General features: G+C 43.7%; 2 protein-coding genes across 13 annotated transcripts in view; one reads left to right on the plus strand and one right to left on the minus strand.

Annotated features, from left to right (window-relative positions):
- The window catches only part of CHGB (chromogranin B), a 112,066-nt gene extending 97,527 nt beyond the window's left edge, over window positions 1–14,539 (minus strand). For 4 of the 7 annotated variants that reach the window (XM_056342578.1, XM_056342586.1, XM_056342574.1 and 1 more), the window contains exons 1-2: window positions 13,954–14,153; window positions 13,235–13,286 (exon numbers count right to left, since the gene is read on the minus strand). The gene's annotated coding sequence lies outside the window, so the exon portion shown is untranslated. Of the gene's footprint in view, window positions 1–13,234; window positions 13,287–13,953; window positions 14,154–14,437 lie in introns of those variants that run through there. The other 3 variants (XM_056342583.1, XM_056342579.1, XM_056342576.1) reach the window with 2 other exon arrangements.
- Window positions 14,289–26,581, plus strand: part of GPCPD1 (glycerophosphocholine phosphodiesterase 1) — a 46,742-nt gene continuing 34,449 nt past the window's right edge. For 3 of the 6 annotated variants that reach the window (XR_008822474.1, XR_008822475.1, XM_056342592.1), the window contains exons 1-2: window positions 14,763–14,938; window positions 22,881–22,966. Coding sequence is in view for 4 of the 6 variants with exons in the window: in XM_056342592.1 (XP_056198567.1) it covers window positions 22,918–22,966 (49 nt within the window). In the remaining 2 variants the exon portion in view is untranslated. Of the gene's footprint in view, window positions 14,308–14,762; window positions 14,939–19,644; window positions 19,710–22,880; window positions 22,967–26,581 lie in introns of those variants that run through there. The other 3 variants (XM_056342591.1, XM_056342589.1, XM_056342590.1) reach the window with 3 other exon arrangements.

Here is a 26,581-nt window from a genome sequence, read left to right on the forward strand (position 1 = left end):
GAGCAAATATATAACATGGAATCTGAGACAAGTGCTTTCTTTTTCCAGTGATTTTTACAAAATTCTCCTTACATTACAAACTCAAAATTTTCTTTACGTTACAAACTCAAAAGTTGTTCACCACTTTGACAAATGAGTAAGAAAACGCACATTTTGGATTGAGAGACTTGTCTTAGGATTTTTTTTTAACTTGTCCAGGAAAACCGCTTCTTCAATTTGAAGAATATTCTGCCTATGCCCTGTGGTCTTCCCTTATCAGCCAGACTTCATAACCATCCTTATCTAAGATACTGTTGTTGTTATGTTAGATAACTTAGAAATGCAAAATATGATGTGGCATTATGTCTGGAAAAATAATAAAGCCAAGCCTATTTACTGCAGTATGAAAATGATTGAAGACAAATATAGCTCCTTCCAAACTCTCAGCTCTCCCAAACTCTTCAACTGTTTCCCAACTTTATCTGCCTTTGTGCAAGATTTGATCACACCACAGGACATAGAAGACACAAAGATTAGACACTTTAGAAAGAAAAAACAGTTATAAACCACTGATTATCCTAGGGCTTGCTCTTCTAACACAATTGCAAGGCAACGGCTGATGCAAGCAATGATAACTACTTCCTCTTGCCTTTTGAATACAGGCAATTGCCGTAGACGTGATACCTCACTGTTCATAAAGTAGTTCATGTTTATCTGTTTGCACACTGAGATATGAAGCACCCAAACGTCTGAAAATAGAGTTAAGATCTAACTATTGTTAGATTTCTATTTTCTAAATTAATCATCAATAACATAGCTTATGCTAGTGTTAAATTTAGACACAGCCATTTCTGGCATCCTTCTTGTGTTCTGGAAAAGACACGGTCATTTAGGTCTACCTGCTTTTCCAGATGCAGCCCATTCTTGTGGTGTCCAAGCCACATTCTGAAATTAATTACATCATCTTTGCCAGAAGATATTACTCCTGAACTAATTTCTCTGTCTCTCTAGAACCAGTACCACCTGCCCAAGTAACTGCATAAAAAGTGGGAGTTGGTGGAGCAGGGCTCCACTCCATATCTCCCACATGTTCTCACTTCCTAAACACATCCTCTGCTGACATTGTGGGCACAGATGGGAAAAGTAACACTTCCCTGACTTAACAAACCAGCTGGGGGTTTCTTCTGCAAAGGGAAACCTGCACCAGCTGGCCCTGAGATCACACAGTCAGAGGGGTTCAAATGGGAAGGGACTTCTGGGGGTCATCTGGGCCAACACCCCTGCTCAAGCAGGGCCACCTAAAGCTGCTTACCCAGGGCCATGTCTAGCACTGCTCACGACAGATGGAGAACGGCTGCTTCAACCTGTACAAACATTGGAGGGAGTCCAAGGTGCCAAATAATCTGGCACATTTCAGCCTGATTACACTGATTTCCTTCATCTCCCTTTCCACATCTTCTCTGCTCAAGCTGCTTTCCTCTTGGGCGCAGCTGGCACAGCACAGGCACAACAGTTACCCTGTGGGGAAGAGGACAAAGAAATGGGTAGCATGTTGTGGAGATGACAGAGCCGAAGGCTTTGCCCCTGATGTGTGTGTGAGGTATGTGAGGCTCAAGGGAAGGCTTTGTCTTTTGCCACTGGAGCAGGTCACACTCGGTTCCTGCTGATCAAGCCTGACGCAGTTAGGGCCTTTGTCTGAAGTCAGCGATCGGAAGGCATTGTAACCCTCAGCATTCAATCATTTTGCAAACCCTGGCATCAAAGGAATATATTTGCCTGACACTTCTGCACCTTACCCTGGCATTATGCATGTGACACCAGCCCTCTGCGGTATTGATCAAATTATTTGAAACTGCTGATGGAAAAACTGAGACTTCACCCCTTGAATCGCTTCCTGGGAAAAGGTTCAGAAGATGCTTTATGGGCCCAGGCTTTCTGGCAGAAGAGTTATTCACCCATGGAGGACTCCCCTGGAGAAGAGGGCTGCAGGACTCGCCCCAACACTCCTCCACAGGAAACACAGGAAAGCAGAAAAATGGCTCCATATTTTGCTGTCCCATGTGTCACTGCTCTTCCCTTCCCAATACAGTGTCTGCTCTGCTTGCGGTATTAAGGAGGGAGGGTGCCTGTGGATAAACGACACCCCTGTGTGAACAAACACGGGCCACAGAGTGATAAGCGTGACTGCCCTGGAAACTGCTATGCCCTAGGAATGAAGGTCCTGGATTCAGCAAAACACGATAAACATACTAATTTTGAAGTGCATAAGTGCTTACATTGGCCTTGTAGGATTTACTGACCTGGAGAGGAGGGATTTACTGACCTGGGGACGAGGACAGGGTCCTCTCTCCCATGACAACTGTGGGTACTGTCTCCATGATGTTCCCAACCCTTATCCTCCAGGAAAGAGGCGTTCAATGTAGAAGTCACTACCAGGTCTCAAGAGGATGAGAGACCACAGTATTAAAGCCTAAACTAAAGCACACTGAAGTCAACACCTGCTCATTGATGGCTATAGATGCTGGATCAGGACTTTAGCAAATAACTAATTACTTCTTGAGTTCGGGACAGCTGTGTGGAGTACTTGTAGGAGACTTGTACACATGCTTTCCAGTTAATTTATTCACACAAACAATCCTCCATTGTGCAAACAGTCCTATTAAACAGAAGCATTACAATACAATTAAGGGCTAGAAGATTAAGCCCTGAAATAAGATGCAGAGTAAACAAAGTATGATATTGCAGCTATGAATTAATGTCTAGCAACAGGCAGACAATGAATTCAGGATGGCCGTGAGTTACATGGCTTCGCTGTCTCCTGAGCTTATGAGCAAAACTGTTCTCAGTTCAAAGCTATGGTTCTGTTTTTAAACATAGCTACTGTCCAAAAGTTATGGCTGAGGTTGTAATCTATCTGTGATGAGGCAAATAAAGGTGACAATGGCATAGGGAGCATAAAGTTTTGGCAGGAGCTTAGTGTGCAAGTTGCTCTCCCTGCTATCTTGTCAGCTAGCACCAATTTTACTTTTTATTTTTTAATGTGCTTAATTTCTTTTTGCCCAGTTCCCTAAGCAAGTTGAGGTTTACATGGCTCGGTTGTGTGTTTATATTTTTCTGCTTTCCAGTACATTCTGAATCCATCCATTGGTTCTGGACTATATTGACAAAGTGGCAAGGGCCTTTGGGATCTGTGTTGGAAGCCTTGCAGAAGACATTTTGTTTGAGGAGCTGGTGACCACGAGCAGACCATGCCTGCCCTGCCAAGCTTTGTGCTCAGGGCTTGAGCAGCTCATACATTAGAATGAGCAGCCGCTGCGAGGGAACCTGCTGGAGTGCCCAGGGCCAGCCTGGGCTGTGCACTGGTGGGCATTATGACAGCAGTAACAGCCCAGGCTGTCAGGAGAGGATACCTGGTTTTGTTTGTTATGCAAACTAAAAGGTACCACGGCATGGGACAGAGGCAGAGCCTCTCCACAGATGGGATACGCACAGCAGCCCATGGGAAAATCCAGTTGGGGTCTGTCCCATGCTACTTGCAAGCCAGATTCCCAGCACCTGAAGGGATGTAAGATTTACTTGCTATCTGTATTCCTATTTTTATTCAATTGTACTAAACCAACTATTTTATTATGCCACTTGTTGGAATTTTCTTAATCAAGATCTGGAACAAGCCCCGCATCATCGTCCCCTTTTGCCCTCCCAGCTACACAGAACAGGATCTTAATGTCCTAGAACACAAGGTGCACAGTCAGGACAGGAGAGGGCTGAGCTCATGGGCCACTGCTGAGGGTAAGCCTGCAGCACGAAATCAATCCTCAAAACACAGATGTGGGAAAGAGATGCTGACAGTCAGACTTTTTTAGCTCCATAGTCTGTAATATTTAATTTTAGAAATATCGTTTTAACTCAGTTAATAAATTTAAAAACACCTCTGAGCAGTACAGTCATTTCGTGCAACTGTTTGAGTTGGAAAACCAAGATATCTTTGTTTTGTTTCTGTAATAGTTTGCAAAATGTTTTCCTTATTGGAATAAAAAGGATGTTCTGAATATATATTTTTCCAGAAACATCTGCGGTGTGTGAAGGTCTTTGACAAAACAAACCATAACTACTCAGATTAGGAAATATTAAAGGTCTGGAGCATGTTGCAAAATAAAGTAAACAGAAATAAACAGGAAATAAGTGAATGAGTAGCCACAGCATATTAAGGTCAGTTCCCCTTGCTTTGGATTTAAACTGTATCCTTTCCCATTATGTATTTTTTCCAGGAATTTTTCTCTCTCTTTTTTGGCAACTGCTGCTTTTCGTTTCCTGCTTTAATTGAATTATCCCCTTCTATCCTTAAGAGAGTTTGATTATCTCTGCTCTGCAGCTGAAAGTGATGATCCCTATGCACAAGACACAAATTGTGTTTCAGAGTATGTCAAACCCTGGTTCATTTACTGTATTTTTAATTACTTTGATTTAATTCAGCCTGACTTTTGGCTTGGTTCAGGATCATTTGCAGAAGATCCATGGGATAATGGAATTTGAAAGCTAACATAACAGTTTGTTGAGACAAGGCAGTCCACCTGTCTCAGAATCAGCATGCTCTGTTCAAAACCCTCCTAGTAGTTCCATTTCTGGGTAAAAAAGAATGGGGTTTTTCAAGTGCCTTTTAACACCCATTCCTTAAAAAATTCCTCATTTCAGTCAGCAACTATGAACCTTTGCAGATTTTGACTGCATGCACACAGTCCTGGGACCCGACACAAAAAGAGAAATCTACTGAAAGATCACACTTGTTTCTGTTATTTGGTTCTCAGCATTCATTAATCTAAGAGACCTCACTGTGGCCTTTCAATATTCAAAAGAAACATGGAGAGAGACTTTTTACCAGGGCTTGTAGTGACAGGACGCAGGGTAATGCTTTTAAACCGAAAGAGGGTAGACTTAGATTGGACATGAAGAAGAAATTCTTTATGATGATGAAGCTGGTGAGGTGCTGGCACAGGTTGCCCAGAGAAGCTGTAGATGCCCCATCACTGGACGTGTTCAAGGTCAGGTTGAACAGGGCTTGGAGCAATCTGGTGTAGTGGAAGAAGTCCCTGCCCACTGCAGGACTAGATGATCTTCAAAGCTCCCTTGCAGCTCCAACCATGCTGTGATTCTAACTCCATTGAACAAAGGTGAATGTTTAGTCTCCAAAACATCTTTTGAGCGTCATACAATCCCTTAATACAGTTCATGTTCTGAGCCCCCAGGATACTAGAACTCTGGTTTGCTTTAATAATGTTAAAAACTACTTCAGCTTTAAAGTGATATAACTATTTGTGGAGCAATGCTTTGAAGGGAAACAGCAGAAATAATTACAGTTTCATCCTGTTCTGGAAGAGAGCAAAGACACACACACACACCCCCCCCCCCGGCTTGCCATTAATGCTAAAAGAGATCATTTCTGTGCTCTCACACCACCTCTCATGCTTACACATTTATTTGTACTTTAAAAATATGAAAGTTTTGTAATACAATGCACAACTGGTCAAGATTCAACACTAGCAGATTTTAAAGGCAAGTACTTTTCCGCTGTGGAAGGAGGTGGGTGCTGTTTATGGGGCAGCATGCCTCTCTGCAACACAGTCCACTCAAGGTAATCGTTAATGAAATCCCCAGGAGCCTCAGACTAACCTCCCTGCAAATCAGTGGGGCTTTTTGCAGCCCAGAGAAATACAAGGTGCAACAAAAAGATGCTTTCTGCCCAAATGGTTCTCTACAGTAACTCATGCAACTCAAGTCTTCAAGTGACTGATAGTGACACAAACCAGTGCCCCATTTGCTGCCAGGAGCCCCAGTGGGAACACACTGTGCTTCCTGGGGTGCTGGCCTGGGCTCACAATGACCAAATTCAGCCTGGGACTGCAACACAGCTCTTCCTTGCTGGGAGCCTTCCCCATGGATTATTTTAATCATTATTTCACCTGACCTCTCCACAGTGTCAGGTTCCGAAAGGAAGTGTTGGAAGACAACATGGAAGGTTATTCCTTCAGCAGTTGTTTTCCAGAGACATGCAGTTTCCTCAGATCATGAACAGTGGCCAAGCTTCATGGCTGGTCTTGCCAGCAGAGCTGCCAGCTCTGACCAAACTCACACACTGCAGTTAATCAGACATCTGTGTGTGTGGCCTGCCTGCAGCTTTGTCTGTGCTACCCCTGTGCACAGGCTTGAGATCAGGCCAGTACTTTGGCACACCTTGATCTCTTTCAGTCTCCCAGCTGAGAGCAGCTGGGGAGATTTTCAGTGCTTTTCTGTGATTCACACCAACAAACCATCTAGCTTGAAGATATCAGTACCTTGCACTAGTTACAGCCTAGATTTTGCTACTATTAGTCCTGGTACTCTTTTATTTAGTGTGTGAGAGTGAGTGAGTGAGTGTGTGTTTGAGTGAGTGTGAGTGTGTGTGTCTCTCTCTCTCTCAATAATCCAAAAGGTTTTGTACATGTCTGGGGTGAACCTGATATACCAGTTTCTGCTGCTGTTAACACAAATGCTGTGCATTGTTCAGCTTTACAATGTGTAATTTTTATCACTGATCTTGCATTTTTTGTAGTGGTTGCTCTTAATTTTTAAAGCTTTTGACTAAAATGTGAATGACAAAGTTGTGACAGGTTCGCATGGAGACAGCCACTGAGAACTGTCAGACTCGGCAGGAACAACAAGACCTACTCACAAGTAAATTTGTATTTGTAAAACAAGGTGTGTTCATCTTCAGTTACATACATCTCTCTGTATCTTCAGAAGTTTTGAGATGGAAGTTCTTACCTACTCCCAGCAAGGAAAATGAGAGTCAGAATTGCTCCAAAAGGTTTCTTGGTTTGTATCAAATTAGCCTTAAAAAAAAAATATCTCATTTTTGGACATTTTCAATGCTGTGGGCAGAATAGGCACATTCTGTTTACAAGCGCTATTGGCTGAGCAGGACAGAGACAACCAAGAATGCAGAGTAGGTGTAAAGTAAGTAACATGTTCTCCTTTTTTCCTACAGAAGTCCTCTCTGAGTTCGCTCGCTGATAGCCGTCTGTTTTAAACCTGAAGTAATAAATGCCTCTGAGATGCTTTTTCTACAACTCCATTGTTGCAACAAGCAGTGTCCTGGCAGCTAGAGGATTCACCTTCCAGCTGCTGATGTCCCCACTTGTGCCAAGACAGCTTTAACATTCATCCAACCTATCTTTGAATTGTTTCAGCTCCCCAACCCAAGGCAGAACTAATCTAATTACAAAAATAAACAACAAACCAAAACAGAAACAAACAAAATACCCACTCTCTGACAGAGAGCTGGCATAGCTCTGTGAAAGGTTAGACAAGGGCCAGAGGGAGAACAAAGGGCAGCAGGAGTGCAAGAGCAGCTGCAGTAGAGCCAAAACGCTGCAGCCAGATGCTAGACTGGCTTAGGCAAGGGACACCCTTAGCTTCTCCTCAGGCTGAGCTCTGCTTACAAGGAATTGTGTCCCCGGGGTACGGCTGCATTCCCAGGAACAACAGTTCAGTAAAGCTAGGTATCAGTTCTCCTGCAGTAACCCTAATTAATACGTATAAAAAGGAAGAAATACCAGTTACAGACAGGATTCTGCACCCTTAAGGAATTTCACGTCAATAACTGAAACGTAAACATGTTTCTCTGTCACTCTTGGTATGTGCAGCAGATGGAGAAGAAATGACAGTGATAAAGGATAGGAAAAGCTAACATTTTACCCTATTGAATTTGAGGTCTCCCACTTACTTTCTCCCTAAAAGTATATTCAGTACAGGCACAGGTCAAGAAATGTCAAGTCTGGAAGCAGAGAGCTTCAATGGACAACAAGAAGTGGCATATTCCTGCCCCTCTTGGGCCTTTTGGTGTTCACATGGCGGGGAGGGGGCGGGGGGCAGAGGACAGTGGTGCTTCCAGTGCCCATGAAACACTGGGCACCACCACACCACAACTCCACATTATTGCTAGCCCTGGCCTGAGGCGTCCAAAGGAAGCACTTGTATCACTGCTCTTGTTATCTGGCAAAGCACAACATTCAGCTTCACATTTAATTTAAAGCACAAACATGACCTTTGAATGGCACCAGAAACAAACCTTCCTGCTGTCATAGGAAACCCCATCTCCCCTTATCTTAGGGCAGGTGCTCCTCCCTATTGTTGAGATTAAATAAACCCCAACAGAACAAATCAGAAAGAGAGAGAGAGGAAGGGAGGAAGAAAGAACTTAATCTCTGTCAAATTCCTGAGCCACTGTTGTTCTCAGTTTGCTGGCCACCCTCGCCTCTGACACAGTGAAATGGGTGCTGCTGGCAAAAGGAGCATGGAAGGTCTTGAATACAATTTGAGAGACAATGAGATGGAGATTGTAACAGCAGAAGATTTTGTGCAAGAACACAAGAGAATGGCTTGTAATTGGCATGCAGGCAGAGCTAGGAGTTCACAGAATAGCACATATACATTTATATATACAAAAGTAAAACAAAAGTTATGTATATAACCTACTATATAAATTATACAGACACATAAAACTTACTATATAACTTTGGTTAGTCATCTATAAAAAATCAAAGAAGTTTCATAACTGTAATTGACTTGGGCCAGTTTAAATGCGGTGCTTTAATGGTCTGGCACTTTAGTTCTTTAAGTGTTTCACAATAAAGCTTATCCTATGCATAACATCTTTCATTTCAGAAACTGCAAACCAGCTTAGATCAAGCAGCAAATCATGCTCAGGCACCCTGAAGATTAATTATAGTACGTCTCATTTCTAATCCAAATCTCATGTCTCAAATATTGTATTAGCACCTGGGGTTTTTTGGGGAAAGTTTTCTGTTGTAACATTGTCTACCACTGGTGCAAGATGATACATAAAAATTAAAAAATGACAGATTTTTCTACAGGATAAAGTGAAATATCTGTAACTATTCTTTTCCTTGTTATAAATTTGATAATTGTTAACAGTAGCCACGTAAGACTTTCATTTTATATTTACGTTATATTTGGTGATGATCTCCACCTTTCTGGTGTGTTGCCACATTTGCTACCAGCACACCTAGTCCTTGCATTAGGCAATAGTCTCCCCTGGTCAGAGAAATCTGAGCTATTGCAAATCTAGATTAGCATTCCTCCCCTCCCTCCACACCTTTTTCTCACCTTCTAGGCTTCCCTACTGTAGGTATTTAAAAAGCTTTGAACACAGCCTTATCTTCTTGCTTAATTCTTACCACCCACTTCTCTGATGCGTTTCTGTGCTCCCTGACTACTAACTCATTCACAGAGAAAACCAGATTACATTATATTACAGTATACATTACAGAGAAAATGCCATTGCACAACAGGCCTGTTCCTAATAATCCTTTCTCATAATTCTCCATGAGACTGAGAGGGGTTTGCCACGCAGTTCTACTGTCTATTCTTCCAGACTCTTAGAGTCACTTTTCTTTAGTGCCTGTAAATTGTCCAGACTTCACATTAGATAATGACACAGCAATACTCTGTGCCAGAGAAAAGGTCAAAGTGTGTTTTCAAGAATAAGTGATTCTACAAAAAGATAAAACAAAAGCTAACAAGATACTAAATGCCTAATGCTGTGCATTCATTTGCATGATTTTACCAGCTCTTTTTATTCACACTAAGCCATCAGAACCAGAACAACTGCAGAGAAATCAAGTGCAGTAAAGTAAGGAGCACAATTCATCTAAATACATGCAGCCTTCACCAGCCGTGAGCACCGATGTTGGTATAACCAGTTCACTGGATGTGATAATGCAAACTATGAAGGAGGAAGCAGCACATCTATAATTTCATGTTTTCAATCTTTATAACTATTTATAGTATGAATGAAGCTTCATTTGTAGGTTGCATCTATAATTCTGGCAGCTGAAGAAAATACTACATTGGCTACGGTAACAGACATAAAATGTCAAAGGTATTTCCTCGTGCCTTTTTAGTACAGGTTTGCTAGTGTATTCTATGCATTAGCCTCAACCGCTTATTTCCTGCACTTGGGCAAGTATCATTGTCACTAATCACAAAAACCGGGCTGCATAGGTCTCATAGGGCTTTGTGTCTCAACTAGGACAGCCGCAAGGCTACTTACTTGGATATTCTGCCTATGGCACACACTGCCTTCACCACTGCTTCATACCCTGTCGTGGCTGGAAGCAAGGTACAGTTTTAAAGCAGCCACCACAGTGTTTGAGGAGGCTGCACACGTACTGCATCTTTTAGCTCTTTCACTCCTGCTCAGCAACTGCATCACAACAGTATCATTGACAGAACAACAACAAAACAATTTGTCAGAGAGTACTGGCTAAGTACTAGTAATTCTTATTAAAATCCTATTGTGGAAAGGGGAAAACATGCTTTCCAACATGTGCAGACATAGTTTAAATAGAATTTGTGTCTGCACACTTGAAATGGGTCTTGTAGCTTTGTCTTTCTGATCTCTTTGGGACTTTTGCAAACAGCAACTTGATTCGACTCCAGTTACGTGATATAAAACCCCCATTCCATTTGTTTTGCTATGTAAACAAGAAAAGCAGACCACTAATCTTAACTTTTTGGACAGATATACGAGAGTCTTATAAACTCATCTACATGCTCTAATTACTGTACAGTTTTATATTATCTTAAGGAGTAGCTGAGACTTGTCTGCTGCGTCATGGCAAAGTATGACCTTATCTGATCCAACCATATTGAAGCAACTCCTTAAGGGGGGGGGTGGGGGGGGAAGACAGTGGCAAGCTTAATTAAATGTAGACTTTTTTTACCCAAGACATAAAAATATTTCCCATCCCACCCTTTTCCTACTTTCTTTATGCTGAACACAAGCTTAATCCTCATTCTTAATTAGTTGCTTTTGTTTTATTCAGCAAGACCAAGGAGGAGCGCAGTGGAATTACTTACAGAAATAAAGTTATTAAAATTTGTATTTCAATGAAAGGCTTAAGAACAAAGCAAGACGGGGATCTCACAGGTTGAGGCAAAGCAGAAAGCAGAAGATGCGCCTCAACCCAAAGAGCAATCTTACTGATGCAATCATGGAAACATTAATTGTTTAGAGAAAAGAATCATACAGCTAAACAAAATTTCTTCCCTTTGGAAAGCCTTATCAATTACAGAGTGAAACACATAATCTCTGATCTTGACAAACTCAAGTTACTTTTTGTCGTGGTTTAACCCCGGCTGGCAATCAAGCACCACGGAGCCGCTTGCTCACTCCCCTCCATCCAGAGGGATGGGAAGGAAGATCGGAAAGGAATGTAAAACTGAAAGGTTGAGATAAGAACAAATTAATAGATAAAGCAAAAGCTGTGCACAAAAGCAAAGCAAAGCAAGGAATTCATTCACCACTTCCCATGGGCAGGCAGGTGTTCGGCCATCCCCAGGAAAGCAGGTCTCCAGCACCAGTAATGGTGACTCAGGAAGACAAACACCATAACCCCAAACGTCCCCCCCCCCTCTTCCTTCCTCTTCCCCCAGTTTATATACTCAGCATGATGTCATATGGTATGGAATACCTCTTTGGCTAGTTTGGGTGACCTGGCTGTGTCCCCTCCTAATTTCCTGTGCCCCCCCAGCCCTCTCACTGGCAGGGCCCAAGGAACTGAAAAATCCTTGATTTAGTATAAACATCACCCAGCAACAACTAAAAACATCAACATTGTTCTCACATCATAGCCAAGACACAGCACTGTACTAATTACTAAGAAGAAAATTAACTCGATCCCAGCTGAAACCAGGACACCTTTAAAGAAAAAACTAGTCCCTGAAAGTTGCCATGAGAAATTACTATGTTTAGAATTGGCCGTTTCCCTTATTGCAGCATAGTAATTCCTATTAATGTACTACCCAAATGAATAAATCTATACTACTTTAAGATACCCGAAGAATTAAGGAATGGTTCATTTCACAGAATTTCAGCTTTTAGCCGAAATCAACCACATAAGTTTACAAGGAGAAAAGGAGAATTCTCTACGCATTTCTATTGAGCTGATTATATTAGCTTCTCTTATCTTAGTGAGGTAGGGAGATGTGCACCTTTAATAAAATGAACACATAAGTATTTCTTGAATTCATTTAGAGCCTAAACTGCAGGTTTTAGCTATAATGAATTATTGTATGAAATGCAATAGTTTTGACTGGATACAGGCATTTTTTTGCAATAGATTAGGGCTGAAAGAGAGCAAGTGTTATACTTCCAGTTTTTAACAAAAATTTAATGGTACAATTTTATAGCATGACTGTCACCATACCAAAGACCCATATTGGAAAAATATAACACACCAAAGCATGCTTGAAAATGTTCAATTCTATTCCAGCTTTATAACAAATTACTTGAACTAATAAATCTTTAAAATGGGCAAGAGAAAAACAAGGAGGCAATCATTTTTCTGAATAGTGTTTTCCCTAAGGTTTCTTCTTCCTCTTTCTTCAGCTTACTGTTGATTACACCTGTAGAAGTGATGGCTCCTAATGTTTATTTAATTACTAAGGGTTTGTAACTAGAGCAGTTCACATCTGCCTTTAACAAGATCCTCACTTTGCAACAAGCACTTTTCATCAGGCCTCCCTCCCCCTTACCCACAGGAATGGGATTCCTCTTATCCTTTTGGCTTCAAAATAAACTGCTTTTGGCTATCATTTCTTTTAACTGCATACCTCCACCTACTCGTTTTCCCTGTTACGCAGGGTACTCTGATCTTGCAGTACTCACCTAAAGACCTCAGCAATTCACAAGTATTACATACTTTCCTGGTATAGAACATGTGATATTAACATTCATTTTCCCTACAACATCCAGGGCTGCGTTGCCAATTACTTATTAACATGGCTGCATTTGCAGGGGATGAATAAATGGAAAATAGCCCTCTATTTAAATGACAGATGGAAGGACAGCATAGAGCAGCATGCTTGTAACAGTGCTCTCAATGCAAGACATAACAAGCAGTTTCTCCACATACTCAAACCACAGCTTCTTTGGCAGCTGACAAGTTGTGTAAAGAAGCAGCAAGTTACTTACCAAACTATTTATGCAAGCTTATTATTAAAGGACTGGTTATACTATCACAAATCCATAGCTCTGCTACAAAACAAAGCACAAGGCCCCTCAAAAACAGGGAGGAAAAGAGTCTAGCTTTATTTGCCAATACTTTGTTGCTTGAATTCCAGTGGGATACCCTTTTCGTTACAAAAAACAGGTCTCAGGAAAGCCACAAGGTCATAGTCACAAACACAACACTACCTTTCAAAACAGCAAAGCTCCCTGGGGTCTTCACCCAATGGTCTCAGATACCCTGAAAGAGGCAAGTGTCATGCTTAAGCTTTGTCTGCTGCTTCAAAATGCCAGCATGGGCACTCCCACATCAGTTTGCCTCAGTGCCACTGCTGTGAAGACATGTTTTTAGCTGTACCATGAACGGCAGCCCTTTTGCTCATGCAACTGGCCACACACGCAACCAGATCTGTGCAAAGAGGCGCAGCCTGGCTGACAGGAGGGGGGCTCCCTGGGAGCCCCGGCCCAAGCATGTGAGGAGCAGAGGCTGCCAGCTCCTGCCACCCCACATTTCAGCGGGCAACAGAGGCCATGGCCTACTGCCAGGGCTGGGACACCTGCACAGGGAGAGCCTCAACAAAATGCACACGGGGATAGATGGCCACCATCAAATCCACGGAGACCAAAGCCTTTCCAGAAAGGCATGCTGCCTGCCCCTGCGTGCTGAAGCCACCATGCCCCTGAGGCCACAGGCTCACAGCCAGGCCGGTACCTCAGGGAAAGGGGGCTGCCTGCCCCCGAGGGACCCTCACACTCCCGGGTTGGGCACTGAGGACCAGGCCTGAGGTGTGGTGGTATCAGCGGGTAGGAAGATGGTGGAATAAACCTGTCACCTCAGCACAGCCCCCGCGCGGCGCCCACCCTCCGTTCACCCCGGCCTCACAACTGCCGCCATCCCGCCGCCTTACCGGCCTGAGGGAAACGGCGCCCCGCCCCCCCGGGGCCACGGCCCCGCTCGCCCAGACGCCAGGCTCTCGAGGAACAGGCGTGCTCTGCCCCCGCCCTTCCTCCTCGCTCCTTGTTGGCTGCAATAGAAAGGCGGGGACGAAGCCCGCGTGAGTGACGCGTCGGCGAGGGGCCGTGACGTGGGTCAGGTCCCCCCTCACCCCGGGTTCGGCCGGGGGCAGCCGGAACCGGTTGGCGGCCGCGCCGCCCCCGTCCCTGTCAGGTGGCCCCGGCAGCGGCAGGACGGGCAGGGACCCGGGCAGCGCCGCTCGCAGCCCGCACAAGGCGCTGGGACAGCCGGAGCGGCGCTCGGCCGGGTCGGTGCGCGCCGCGGCCGGGACAGCGCGGCCGGGCCGGCTGCTCTGCGCCCCTGAGGGGACCCGCGGCCTGAGGCGGCCGTTCGCGCCGCGCTGTGAGGTGCGGTGCTGCTCTCCCCGCGGGACATACCGGGGGCGGGTCGGTACTCTATGGGCTGCAATGCGGGGAGCTGCTGCAGCCCGGCCCTGGGGAGGTGAGGAGGGCGGAGCTGTCCCCGCCGGGGCCGGGCGGCTGAAGGCGGCGGCGCCCCCCTCCCTCAGCGATGCCTTGCGTCCGGCTCGGCGCCGCGCCCCGCCCACCCTCGCCCGGCCGCGGCTTTCGAGGAAAAGACGTTCTCTTCGCCTGCCCTTCTTGCCCTCTCCTTATTGGCTGCGGCAGAGAGGCGGGGCCGAAGCCCGGGTGAGTGACGTGTCGGTGAGGGGCGGTTACATGACGCCACCTCCTCCGCGCCGCCCCGCCCCACCCCTCCCGGTTCGGCCGGGGGCAGCTGGAACCGGTTGGCGGCCGCGGCGCCCCCGTCCCCCGGCGCTGTCAGGCGGCCCCGGCGGCGGCAGGACGGGCAGGGACCCGGGCGGCGCCGCCCGCAGCCACGCACAAGGCGCTGGGACAGCCGGAGCGGTGCTCAGCCAGGTCAGTGCACGCCGCGGCCGGGGCAGCGCGGCCGGGCCGGCTGCTGCGCGCCCCTGAGGGGACCCGCGGCCTCAGGCGGCCGGTTCGCGCCGCGCCGTGAGGGGGGCGCGGGCGGCGGCGCCCCGCGGGGGCGGTCCCGGGGGCGCCGGTGGGTGAGTTGCGAGCTGAGGGGGGCGATGGCGCCGGGCCCTGAGGGGGGGCGGGGGGAGCGTGCGCCGGGAGCCGCACCGGGGCGGCTGCGGGCCTCTAGGCGGGGAGCGGGGTCTGCTGCCGGCGGGGCTGGGGCGCCGCGGCAGGCAGCGGGCACGCCGGGCTCCTCGTAGCCAGGCCCGGGCCGCCCCCGGTCAGCGTGGCGGGCCGCCGGCCGCGGGCGCTGCTGATTTACGCCCCCCCCGAACGCCCTGGCCTGGGGCCGTCCCGGCGGCCGCATTATGTAAGGGCCCGGGGGCAGGCGCACCGCCTCCGCCCGGCAGCCGGCCGCACTGCGGGTTTGCGGCGGGCTGCGCTCGGTGAGCGCCCGGCGGGCCCGGGGCGCCGCTCCCTGCCGCTGCCGCGGGAAGGCGCAGACACCGCTGCCGCCTTGTCTTTGAGTGGGTTTTGTCTCATAGGGACCAATAAGGCAGCTCGAAATCAACTTTGTTACGCGCTTCCTAACCAGGCTGCTGTAGTAGGTACAGGTTCATCTTCGTATTTTTTCTTTTTTCCATTTTCCTTTTCACTCAGTGACTTGTTTTGCAGGGTGTTAGCGTTCCAGTTCATTAAAGCATGCGCTTTTAGATGGAGAGTAACTTTCAAAATGTTTTGAATGAGAATTAAATAGTGGAATCATTTTTTGTCATAAAAGGTATTTTTCCTTCCAGATTTTTATATGCATTTCTCTTCTAGTGCTGTTGCCTGTAAAATAACTATAGAAAATATTAAAACAATCAGAGGAATGCTGTTTATCTTAAATAGAAGCTACCAGCCAAATCTCTTAGTAAAGCTGGTTGCTTCTCAATAAAATGGATACAGGCTTTGAAAACCCTTTTTAAAAAGTTGCTCGTTGTTGTATGGAAACCTGTGGGGGAGCATTATGAGTGTTATTTATTCACATCATTTCTAAGTGAGGAATATTACTGTGATCATGAAGAACTGCCTGGTTAAGAACTTGTGAGCAGCAGGTTAATAACAAACAATGCTTCAGCAACGAGAAACCAAACAAAAGCTGTTCTTGTCTAGTTGCAAACATGCCCCAGCCATTTCCTATCTTTTTCAAGAACTTAGCAAACTTTTCTGTCTTATTTATATCCCAGCAGCTTTGCAATGTGTGTGGGTATTTAGGAAATGCTGAAAACCATTAAAATCTTGTTATTTAAAACAGAGTAGATGCATTATAAGTGAACATAGTGTGTCAGATAAGGGATCTTGAGTCAGATTACCAGGGCTGGCTTAGCCCTGCAAATGGGTAGTTAAACTGATATTGGAAATAGCATCTTAAAAATATTTTTCTCTGTTGCTGTATACTAATATCTTGCTGTTTCAGAAACAGTACTCTGTCTTTGGTGCTTTCTAAATATTGGCATAACCCTATTGGTAAAATTCCCGCCTTTGAATCAGCAGCATGTTGAAATCTTGTATGCAAGTTTGTTTTCTGTCCAGTGTTAATACTGCAATGCAGTATGAGAGAGCTGCTGACTTTGTGGCTGTCCTTTCTCATGCAGTCAGGGTGCAGGGGGAAAGGAGGGAGCAGGAAGAACCTTCTGGTTGTTTGGGTGAAGATGAAGGAGTTGATGCTGTAGTACTGTTTATAAAAATTCTCCTCCAGTTTTTGGAGTGAATGTCCTGACAAGTGTATCCTCTGACATTGTTCTAAATTCCAGGTGTTGGCAGTTATTGTAACTATTGTTATTTAATTTTATTACATACCTAATTTGTATACCTAATAGACTATAATATTCTGATACATTGTTAGGACCAACCACAAGCAACAACATCTGTTCTTCATGCTGTAAGTTTGATTGGGTTGGAATAGGTGTCATTTAAATATTAAAGATATAGCCTGAAGTAGCACAAGTTGGTATTTTTATACTCAGGAGTCTAATGTGAGTAAAAATGACAAAACTGTGTCTTAAAACAGTTTTGTGTGGTTAGCCTCATACCTCGTCTTTGTTCAGCACAGCACCAGATCTGACACGTGGTGGATTTTCTATCGCTGCATATAGCACAGCTTTCAGGAAGGTAAAATGTAAGTACAGCACCTTCTCCTGCAGTGCATGGTCATGTTCAAACGCAGTATCCTGAGGGAGGTTGCAGGCAGCGTTGGTGCCCTGCGTCGATCCCGCTCTTGCCAGCTTGTGCTCTCAGCTGTTGAGTGACTTGGCTGGGACTGTGGCACCTTTCCCCTGCTTCAGGCTGGAGTTGGACCTCTCCTTGGTGTTCATAGGTCTCATGAGTCTGTACTTTTACCTGCAGAATGTCTGCTTGAAATCAGAAAAATAAAAGCAAAAATACTGCAGCCTTGATCTTTACATGCAAAAAAAGTGGAGTGATATTTTGAAATAATTGAGCATATGTTTACTTTTGCAGTACCAGCAGTCTGTGCTGTGGTCTGTGATGAAATGTGTGCTAATGGTATGAAAGAGCCTGTTTGTGCACACATGGTCTGTATTTTTCTGCAGATAACTGAGCACATTCAGTAATGTAGTGGTTAAAAATATTCTTATGTTAAGAACCAGCTGTTTGAAAGTATTACAGTGCATTCCAGGAATATCATGGCACCTAGGTACCTAGCCGCTGCATTTTAATTGTCTGTTTAATTACATTTGAAAAATTCCATTAACTACCTATAAAAAATAATTTACCTGGATATCTTAAAAAAAAAATAAAAATCACCCATTAGAAAGATACTTGCGTAAGCTGTTTTTGACCCTCATTGAAAAGTTATCCAGTCATCCTTAAACATAGTGTTACTCAAGAGAGAGTTTTTGGTTGATAACTTTTACATCAGAAACTTATACTGGTAGTTTATTAGATAGGGTTTTGGGCCAAGGTATGTTTCCATTGAAGTGCTTTTTTATTATCAGCATGGTGCCAGATGCTGATTAACTTCACTGGACTAAGTCCACGCAGAGGGTGACAGTCTCATGTGATCTGGGTCATCTAGTTTCTTGGAGCTTAAATGAAGTTCTTTGAGTTCACACTCCATTAAATGCATCCTAGAGAGGATAGGATTTGCAAAACTTTGGATCCCTCTCATGTACTGGAAGAGCAGTGTTTTGCTTCTCATTTAATTTTGAAGTTATTTTTGTTATGAGTTCTGATTATTCTCAATAGAAACCTTCCCTGCAGGACCCTCCAACTTAGAAAGCCAGTGTAGAATTTCCTGAGGCTTGGTCGGTTTGTCTCCCCTCTCTTCCTCCATTAGATTTCAATACATTTTTTTTTTCCTTCTACTGCCAAATAGAACCAATCATTCTGCAACCCTTACAGCCAACTCACAGTTGCTAAACTCAGCTTTTCTGTCTTAATATAGTTGCCTAAAGTGTTTCCTGCCTAATTTTGAAAGCTTTCTGTCGGTACAACAAACACAAAGTTCAGGGCCTTCAGGCTTGTAAGTCTCTTCAGTAGAAAAAGATGATCACATTGTATTTCAAGCCTGTCTCAGACATTGCCCTTAGAGCATTAGAAGTCAGAGCCTTGCAAACCTATTTGTGTTGCTATTAAAAATCTCACTTGTATTGTGAGAGAGCATGTCATCTGGCTTTGAGTGCTATGAATTTTTATAAGTCTGGAACTTGTTCAGTGTTTGCAAACTAGGTTATTACATTGCAGCATTGTCCCAGATTACTTGGTGTGTATTTATCTAAGCCTGAAATATTGAATATAAGATAATGGGAGAGCAAACAACCAATCCTCTTAAAATACATCGGAAAGGTTAAGGAAATTGGGGGGGTGGGTAATAATCTACTAAAGCTGAAGGGTTGTGAAGGGGTTTTATATGCCACCAGACCTGTAAGCCAGAAGGTTCAAATGAACTTCAAGCTTGTAATTGTTAAATTAATTCCATTTCCTGATACATTTTGACTACAACAGAAAGTTATGTTGGTTTTCCCCATCCATGATGACATTTGCTACCTCATTTTAGAGGAAAGCTGTGATATTTTGTGATACTTTAATAGTTGATTGTGTTATACCAGAAGGAGAGTCTGAAATGTTGTCTTCTCTCTTCTTCCAAGTGGCTTTAGGGGTTCACAGCTCTTTGATTGCCTCTTCTAGAAGCGCCCTTCTTGAATCAGGAGGGGAGAGCTTGGGTTCCCTATCACTTAGGGAAGTACTTAACTCCTGTCACTATTACACTCCTTCAGGTGCCCATGAGGGGGAGAAAATTGTGAAAGGAAAGCTTTACAGGCAATATTAGAACAAGGGGTTCATTTTCTCTTCTGTTGAGCATGCAGAATACTATGCCTAAAATCTTTGTTGCTTTTCTTTTGAGTATACGAAGGCAATGAAGTTCTAAGATTCCCATTTGTTTTTCTTCCTAAGACCACGAGGAGAGCTTTGTCTTGCGGCAGGGGAACCAAGGTTTATATGTGACCCTACCTACTAGGCTGTGTATCTTGCCCTTGCTCTGGAAGCCTGGCAGACAGCTTATTTTATACAGGGAGGTTGGTCGGTGGGCAGGGTTACCTGAGGCAGGCTGTTGAAGGCAGGTCAGCACAGCCCCGGGACTCAGAGTGCTGCTGGCTGCCGTGCAGTCACCACCTCCCTGGGGAACCCGCCGAGATTGTGAAAGGTAAGGGTTTGCTTTGCGATAGGAGAAGAGTGTGAGAGAGACTTGAACTGTGGCATGGTGGGGGAAAGAACATGTTTCTGTTGTAAAAGCAAGAATCTCTGGGTAGAGAAACACTTTTTTGTTTGTGTGTTGTGTTTTGTTATGAAGTGCTGATACCGTTGTGTGAATGCCTGGGTGAGGTCTCTTTCCCATGAGGAAATGACTGAGATTCAGGTGTTCACTGCTTGCTTGCATGTAGTTGCAATCCATAAAAAAAGGGAAGAATGGGACACAGGCTGAGGGTCAGTTGTTTGCATGCATGCAGCTGCAACAGATGTGAATTGAGCTTTAATACTTTTGAACGCGAAACTTATTTAAAAATTGTTACCGCCCAAGGAGTTCTAGTTTGTAAATCTGCTTTGTTGACTTTATTAATATTTGCTGATTAGGAAGCATTTAACATTTTTTTATGTTAACTGTTTTAACTTGTTTCAGTTCCTATAACCAGACCGTTATGACCCCTCTGAGCTGAGGATTCTTTACATTCTCCTAAATGGTTTATCTTTACAGGTGTGGGGAGCAGAGAGGGGTTTGTTATTGTCAGCTGCTTTGGTGAGGCAGTGCTCAAAATCTGAGGGAAGGGAATATAGGGTTTAAAAGGTTGCCTGACACCTACTGGCCAGAGGATTTGATTGTCTAGGGTTTCTTGCCGTTTCCCTCTGGGAATTAAATTACTCCCTCTTCTTCGGCATCAGTATGCCTTTTTTGCCTGTGGCTGCAGTTCTGCCAGAAGAAAAATCTTGCCTGTGTTTGTTGATGTAAACTATAGTTTTTCTTCTGATATACATCCCTTGGGCAGGTTGAGTAGGTCTTTGAGATAAAATACCTTTAGAGCAGAATTTTGACAACTCTACAAAGTTAGTTTATCAAAATCTCCTTACAATTAACTGTTGTTACATAGAAAAGCAATATTCTATTGCTAGGCGGTTTAGAAAAGCCCACAAATGTCTTGCAAGTAGGTAAACAGAATTTTTACAAGATTGGATAAAAGTTTTATAGACAATAGGATTTCTGATTTCAGATAGGAATGGATGGGTAGTTAATTAGTTTGGAGTAAGACAGACATGCTGGTTTTTGCCAAGTTTAATTTTGAGTCATGTTGCATTGGGAAATGGCTTTTTTTTGGTTGGTTTTTTTTTTTTTGTTTGTTTGTTCTTAAGGCAAAAGCCTGTTCTTGCTTTGGGGAACTGGGTTCAGGCTTCAGCTGTTGCTTACCTGCTTTATAGTCTCTGGCAAGGCATTTTTGCCTACTTCATCGCCCCCTTGACTCCCCTGTTTTTTCAGTTAAAAGATGTCCAAGCAAGGATAGTTGGTGAACACAGCCAAGGCCCTGAACTATTCAGTGGCCTCATAAATGCATGCTAGTAGTTACATTCTCTGTTTTAAACTGGGATTTTTGTGTCATACTGGACTGGTTTCACAAGTCCAATTTTAGTTTCAATACTGAAACATGCTGCACTTCTGTGTCTATAAACAAGTGCTAAAAATAAATGCTAGAATGTGTCACTGTTAACATACAGACCACCTAATGACACACACATGACAAAGTTCAGAAAGGGTGTGCCCTTCATGGAACTTGTGCTTCAGTAGTTTGGGATTTTATCATTTACAGAAATGTTACTTGTAAAAGAATACATGCAGAATTGGAATATATGACCAGAAACATGTATATTGCTAGAATTTTCTTGCTCTCATTTTACCACTGAAAAGTCGTCTCCCTTGACATGAAGAGAGGGAAACAGGGGAGGAGAAAAAGGAATGTAAAGTAAAGGCAGCAATAGTTAGAACAGGAATAGATTGAGAGGAGGAGAAGATCCAGAAGAAAAATTGTAGGCATTTGAACTTCAGACCTTAACTAACCTTCTGATTGCCTGGGAGGAATGAGGATTGATTATGAGCTTCCCCCTCCCCTGCCAGCCCTTGGTGTCTGACTTCCATTAGCTTTTCTTGCTTTCAAGGCATCTGTTAAAACTGCCCTGTGCCCTTTGAAGGCAAAGGCTTGTAGTAGAGCTAACGAAAGGTAGATTTGTTCTCTAGTGCTGTTTGTTCTTCTTCTTGTTATTAAAGCTGTTACTAAAGGATCAATGAGCAACATTATACTGAAATAAAGTGCTCTTGTCCTGTTCAGAAACAGCAATAAAAACATTCTACTTCATTGGTTTAAAAACAAAACCACAACCCACAGTGACATAAAGAAAATGGTTAGTTGAGAGCATTGCAAAGTTAATTCTGCATAGCATTAGTATGATTATTTTGCAGCCCATGTCCAAAGGAATGTACTTGGGTAATGACAGTTTGTCTGGCAACATCCAGACTTGGACTTTGATATGACTACTACTTTCACAAATAATATAAAAGGGCATGCTACGTCAATAGTGTTTCTGCTGTATGGGAGGGGTGGGATTTTGCCAGCTTTATATTCCATCAAGTTATTGTGTACTGGAGGAGGGCAGGAAGTTGAACATGGTCAATTCTTGAACTGCTGTCCTGGCTACAGGCAGTCTCTTCCTGCTGTGGTGTTTGGAAGACTGCTCGGTACTTCCAGTTGCTGGTGCTCCATGTGAAATGCTTCAGTTATTGGTAGGGGAGGAGATCCAAAGTGATGAACAGCTCACTGCCTGCGACAGCAGAGAGCTGTCATCTGTCATGAGTTCTTCCCCTTTTTCCTTCAAGGTGGTAGTGCTTCTCTGTGAAACTTCTATTGTGTTTTGAAGAGGATGCTGAAGAATAGCATAGCTGGGACAGTCAGAAGTTGCTGCTTGCCAAGTGTCATAATCTTAAATGTCTTAAAACTTCTGGTGGCCTCTTGGGGAGCAAAATTAGTCAAAACAGAGGTTTCTGAAAAATCTCAGCTTAAGACTGGTGAATGCTGCGTGATATTGTTACTTGCATATGGTGTTTCGTTTACTAGTCTTTTTCTTGTGCCACTGTTGTGATGTCTTCTTCAGCTGGATGCTGTTTTCTGGGGCTGCTGCTGGTTTTAAAGAGCCATCTATTTTTACTGCTCACTGAAACAGTAACTTCACTAGTGGTTTTCTTCCCTGTAAGTGGTGGGATTTGTGTTTCCTCTTACTTAAGACGGCAACAGATGTATTGTTCCTGAAATGGAGTATCTTTTTCCTTTCACTATAGGAGATTTCAGCTATCCTAAGACAAAAGTTCTGCAGGTATGACCTCTTCTCAAGTCACCTTTGAAGTAAGAGGACCGTCAGTACCAGGTACCCAAAGCATGCTTTCTCCTTTTCTTATGGTTTAACTAGACAATGACTGAATAGAAGGATGTTCAAAGGCTGTCTTGTCTGTTTTCTGCAGAGGTAAAAGAACACATCAGTTCTAATATCAAAATAATAAGTCATTATAAAGTACATTAATAAGAAATTTCACATAGGAATTTGAAAATTAAATTTGGGAATAAAAATGTTTACCTTTTTCTTCAAACAGCAATTTCATAGTGTGCTTGAGAATTTGATGCTGACTGAAATGGTTATGATTGTTTTAAAATCAGTATTCTGTCTCTAGTTTATTCCACGGAAACAAGTGTTTACATTCTGAACCATGATAGTCAGGCATGCATTGACATGTTTGTTCTGATTTTTTAGTCTCTCTGCATCCCTGTTGAAGGTTCTCCATAACAAGATGTGACTTCCAGTGGGAATTAAGGACAGAAAGAATATACAATATTAATTCGATATGCCATCTGTGCAAAAATGTGTGAAATAACTTCTGTAATCTAAATAGGGAACACAAGATGTCATGTCATGTAGAACACCAAGATTTAGTATTGATAAATTGTGCTTATTACTTTGACCTTCATCCTTAGGAACTTTGAAGGAAGATCACCAAAAACGTAATTGGTGGTTGCCTGACAAAGGCAGGTGAATGTGGAGCATGTACAGACTGGCAAAATTCCTGTTACAGACGAATACCAGATGGCATAGGCGCCTCTTGTAGTTGGGGGGAAAAATGATAAAAACATTTCAAGAGTTTTGACATCTGCACCATGTTAGACCTTTCCTGTGTTTCTCCCATTTGCTTGGGAATTTGGGAACTGAACATTGACACACAATGTGGATATGAAGCCTTTAGTAAGACATATTTTTTTATAGCATTCTGGAGAAGAGTTTAAAGAATAAATTGACCTTAGATCAAATGAGGCTCTGAAGCACTGGTGTAGCTAATCAATGGAGTATTGCAAGCTATACTTCTTGTTGCTTGCACCGATGTGATGGTGCTGTCACTAGTAAAGTTGACTTTGGATTTGTTAACTTTCTGTTAGTATCTGCAACAAAAATCAGCGTTAGGGAGAGCTAGATCCTGCCTCAGTGGTTGGTTACAAAGAATCACCTGGAGATACTTACCATATGTATAGCATAAAGAGGTGATACAGAAAGTTGCTTCTGGTGATGACGATACTGATACTACTGCTCCTGACTGGGGAGAAGAGCTTTGAGATGCAGCAGTAGCAACATGCCTTCTTCTGAAAGAAGAGAGGTAGGTTTTCAGAATAATCAGCAGTTCTACAAACAGCAAAATTACCGCTTTATTTAGAAATGTCACGTACTGATTTTGTCAGATCACCAGGGCGAGTAGTTGGCTGAGGAGACAAGAATCCCCACTTTGAGTGCTAATGTGCTCCCTGTGTCCTCATCGCTGTCAAAGCCAGTGATTCCAGGCGCACTGGCAGGATAAAAGGGCATTACCAGTATAGGAATGATGCTTTGACTCAGTCCCTCTAGCCAAACCACTTCTGGAGTCAACAATGGTAATGAAGCCTGACACATTGACGTAGGCTTTTACGTATTTGTGACACGGAGTGTTTAATTTCTGCCTTATCCTAGCAGAAGGAACAGGGTCACTGGTTACTGGCTGTAACTTCTGTAGGTCTTAATCAGGTGTCACATTAAAGGGGAGGTTTTCCCCTCCAAGCCTGTATGTTCACCTAGTCTGTCAATGTCCCAGAAAACATGAGACCCTTTTGCCTGACCAGCCTGTCAGAGCTCGCTACAGAGACTGCTGGATAGCACACTGTGTCGGAGGGTGATTTGACTGCTCTACTCAGGGATTCACAGTGACAGATTCACTAGTCAAATCAATTCTTCAAGTTTCTGCAAACTCACACAAAACAGATCTTACCTGAGAATTTTTTACTGTACAATTTTGTGACAGATTGAGGTTCGAGATTGCTGTTGATAGTACACTGACTGCAAGAACAAGTGTGAAATAGCATACACACAAAATGTAATCACAAATAAAAGCCAGATGGAGTTATTAAATCATTAAATGCACATAGATCATAGTACTTTTCTTACCTGATAGATGTTCCTGTGAGGGAGAAGATGGGTTTGGCCCATTGACTGATTCCAAGAGTTGTGATTGAGTCTTCCCTAGTTTCTCCCCTTCCTGACTTTTGTATTATTTCTTTACTTCTAGATGGAGGTTGAGTGACTCTAGGCATACATACTTTTGTTACTCATAGGTGTAAAATTCTCTCGCTTTACCTTTAAAGGGATGGTCAATAAAAAAATACAAAGCACATGCTCAGTGAGGGGTGGTTGTACCTTGGAAGAGGGTAGCTTTGAGATGTAGTGTGTTTTGGTATTACAATGAGATCATAATGAGAAAAGCTCATCCAAGAAAAGGGGTTTTGCCACAGTTGCTGGCTCAACAGCCAACATCTTCTCTTACCTCACTCGCTTGACAGCTGCTGTGCAGTTTGTCAATACATGATACCATCAAGTTCCTGTTCCAACAGGGCCTGCCCTCAGAGTCTTCACTCCATTCCACCCCTGTTCAGGTTCAGTTCCTTTTAGCAGGTGCTAAGGTTGCAGGTTATGTTGCCTGGGGAACTGCCTGGGAGTAGATACTGTTTGTACCAACTGCATTCCATCCTGGAAGTAGCAGCTGCAGTTTTACCCTAAAATTTCTTTAATTTTGTAATACAAATTTAGTAATTTTTCCACGTCAGGACACAGTCCCATTCCAAGAGGCAGTTAGGTGGCCAAATATTAGCTTTTATGGAACAAAAAATGGAGCTTCTAGCTCCCACCTGTATACAAACATACTGTTTCAACAGAGCTGGCCCAAGCAGAGAGGTTGCAACACCCCTGAGGCTGTTGCAAGCTGTGAGGCTGGGCAGAAGACTTGGAGTAGCTTCCTCACTGCAGCTCAGCATCGGATTCCTCAGCAAGGGGAGGGGGAGAAGCGGATGGTCTCTGCACTTAAAACAAAAAAACAAGCAAAAGCCTGCTGAGCTTAAATTGCCTCTGAAAAGACAGTTGGAGTTTATCATGCATTTTGCTTGTGCCTTTCCTGGGAAAATTTAAGAAGCATTTTACAAATCCTGATTCAGCCTTGCAGTGTAATTGTTGGCGTGACTTGAAGGGTGACTGTGCATCTTGTTTAAATGCTGCCTTTTGTATGTTGTACCTTGCAGAGCAATAAAGTATTCGGAGAATGTTCACAGTTGTTTAAAAAAGGCCAGAAAATTACTCTAGCTAGCTGCTACTAAGAGGAGTGTAATTTAGATGGCACTTGAGAGGTTGGCCGATATATGCACTAAGCTGTACTAAATACTGCTCTTTTAAAGAGATATTAAAAGAATTTTAGCTTCTTTAAAATCTCCAGTCAGAAAGTCTAACTGTGTGGTATTCAGGTGGTCTTTCCTCCCCCCTTTATCTCCTTCCTGCAAAAACAAACCATAATGTAGCTTGGTAGAGTGTGGAAAAGGGAGACCACCTGACCTAGGGAATTGTGTGCAGTGAGTTGCGTAGTTAGTATACTCGTACAGCTGGTTTGTATGCTTACAGTGAACATACAAAAAGGCTGATTTTTAT

The sequence above is a fragment of the Falco biarmicus genome, chromosome 6 (assembly GCF_023638135.1).
Source record: "Falco biarmicus isolate bFalBia1 chromosome 6, bFalBia1.pri, whole genome shotgun sequence".
NCBI lineage: Eukaryota > Metazoa > Chordata > Aves > Falconiformes > Falconidae > Falco > Falco biarmicus.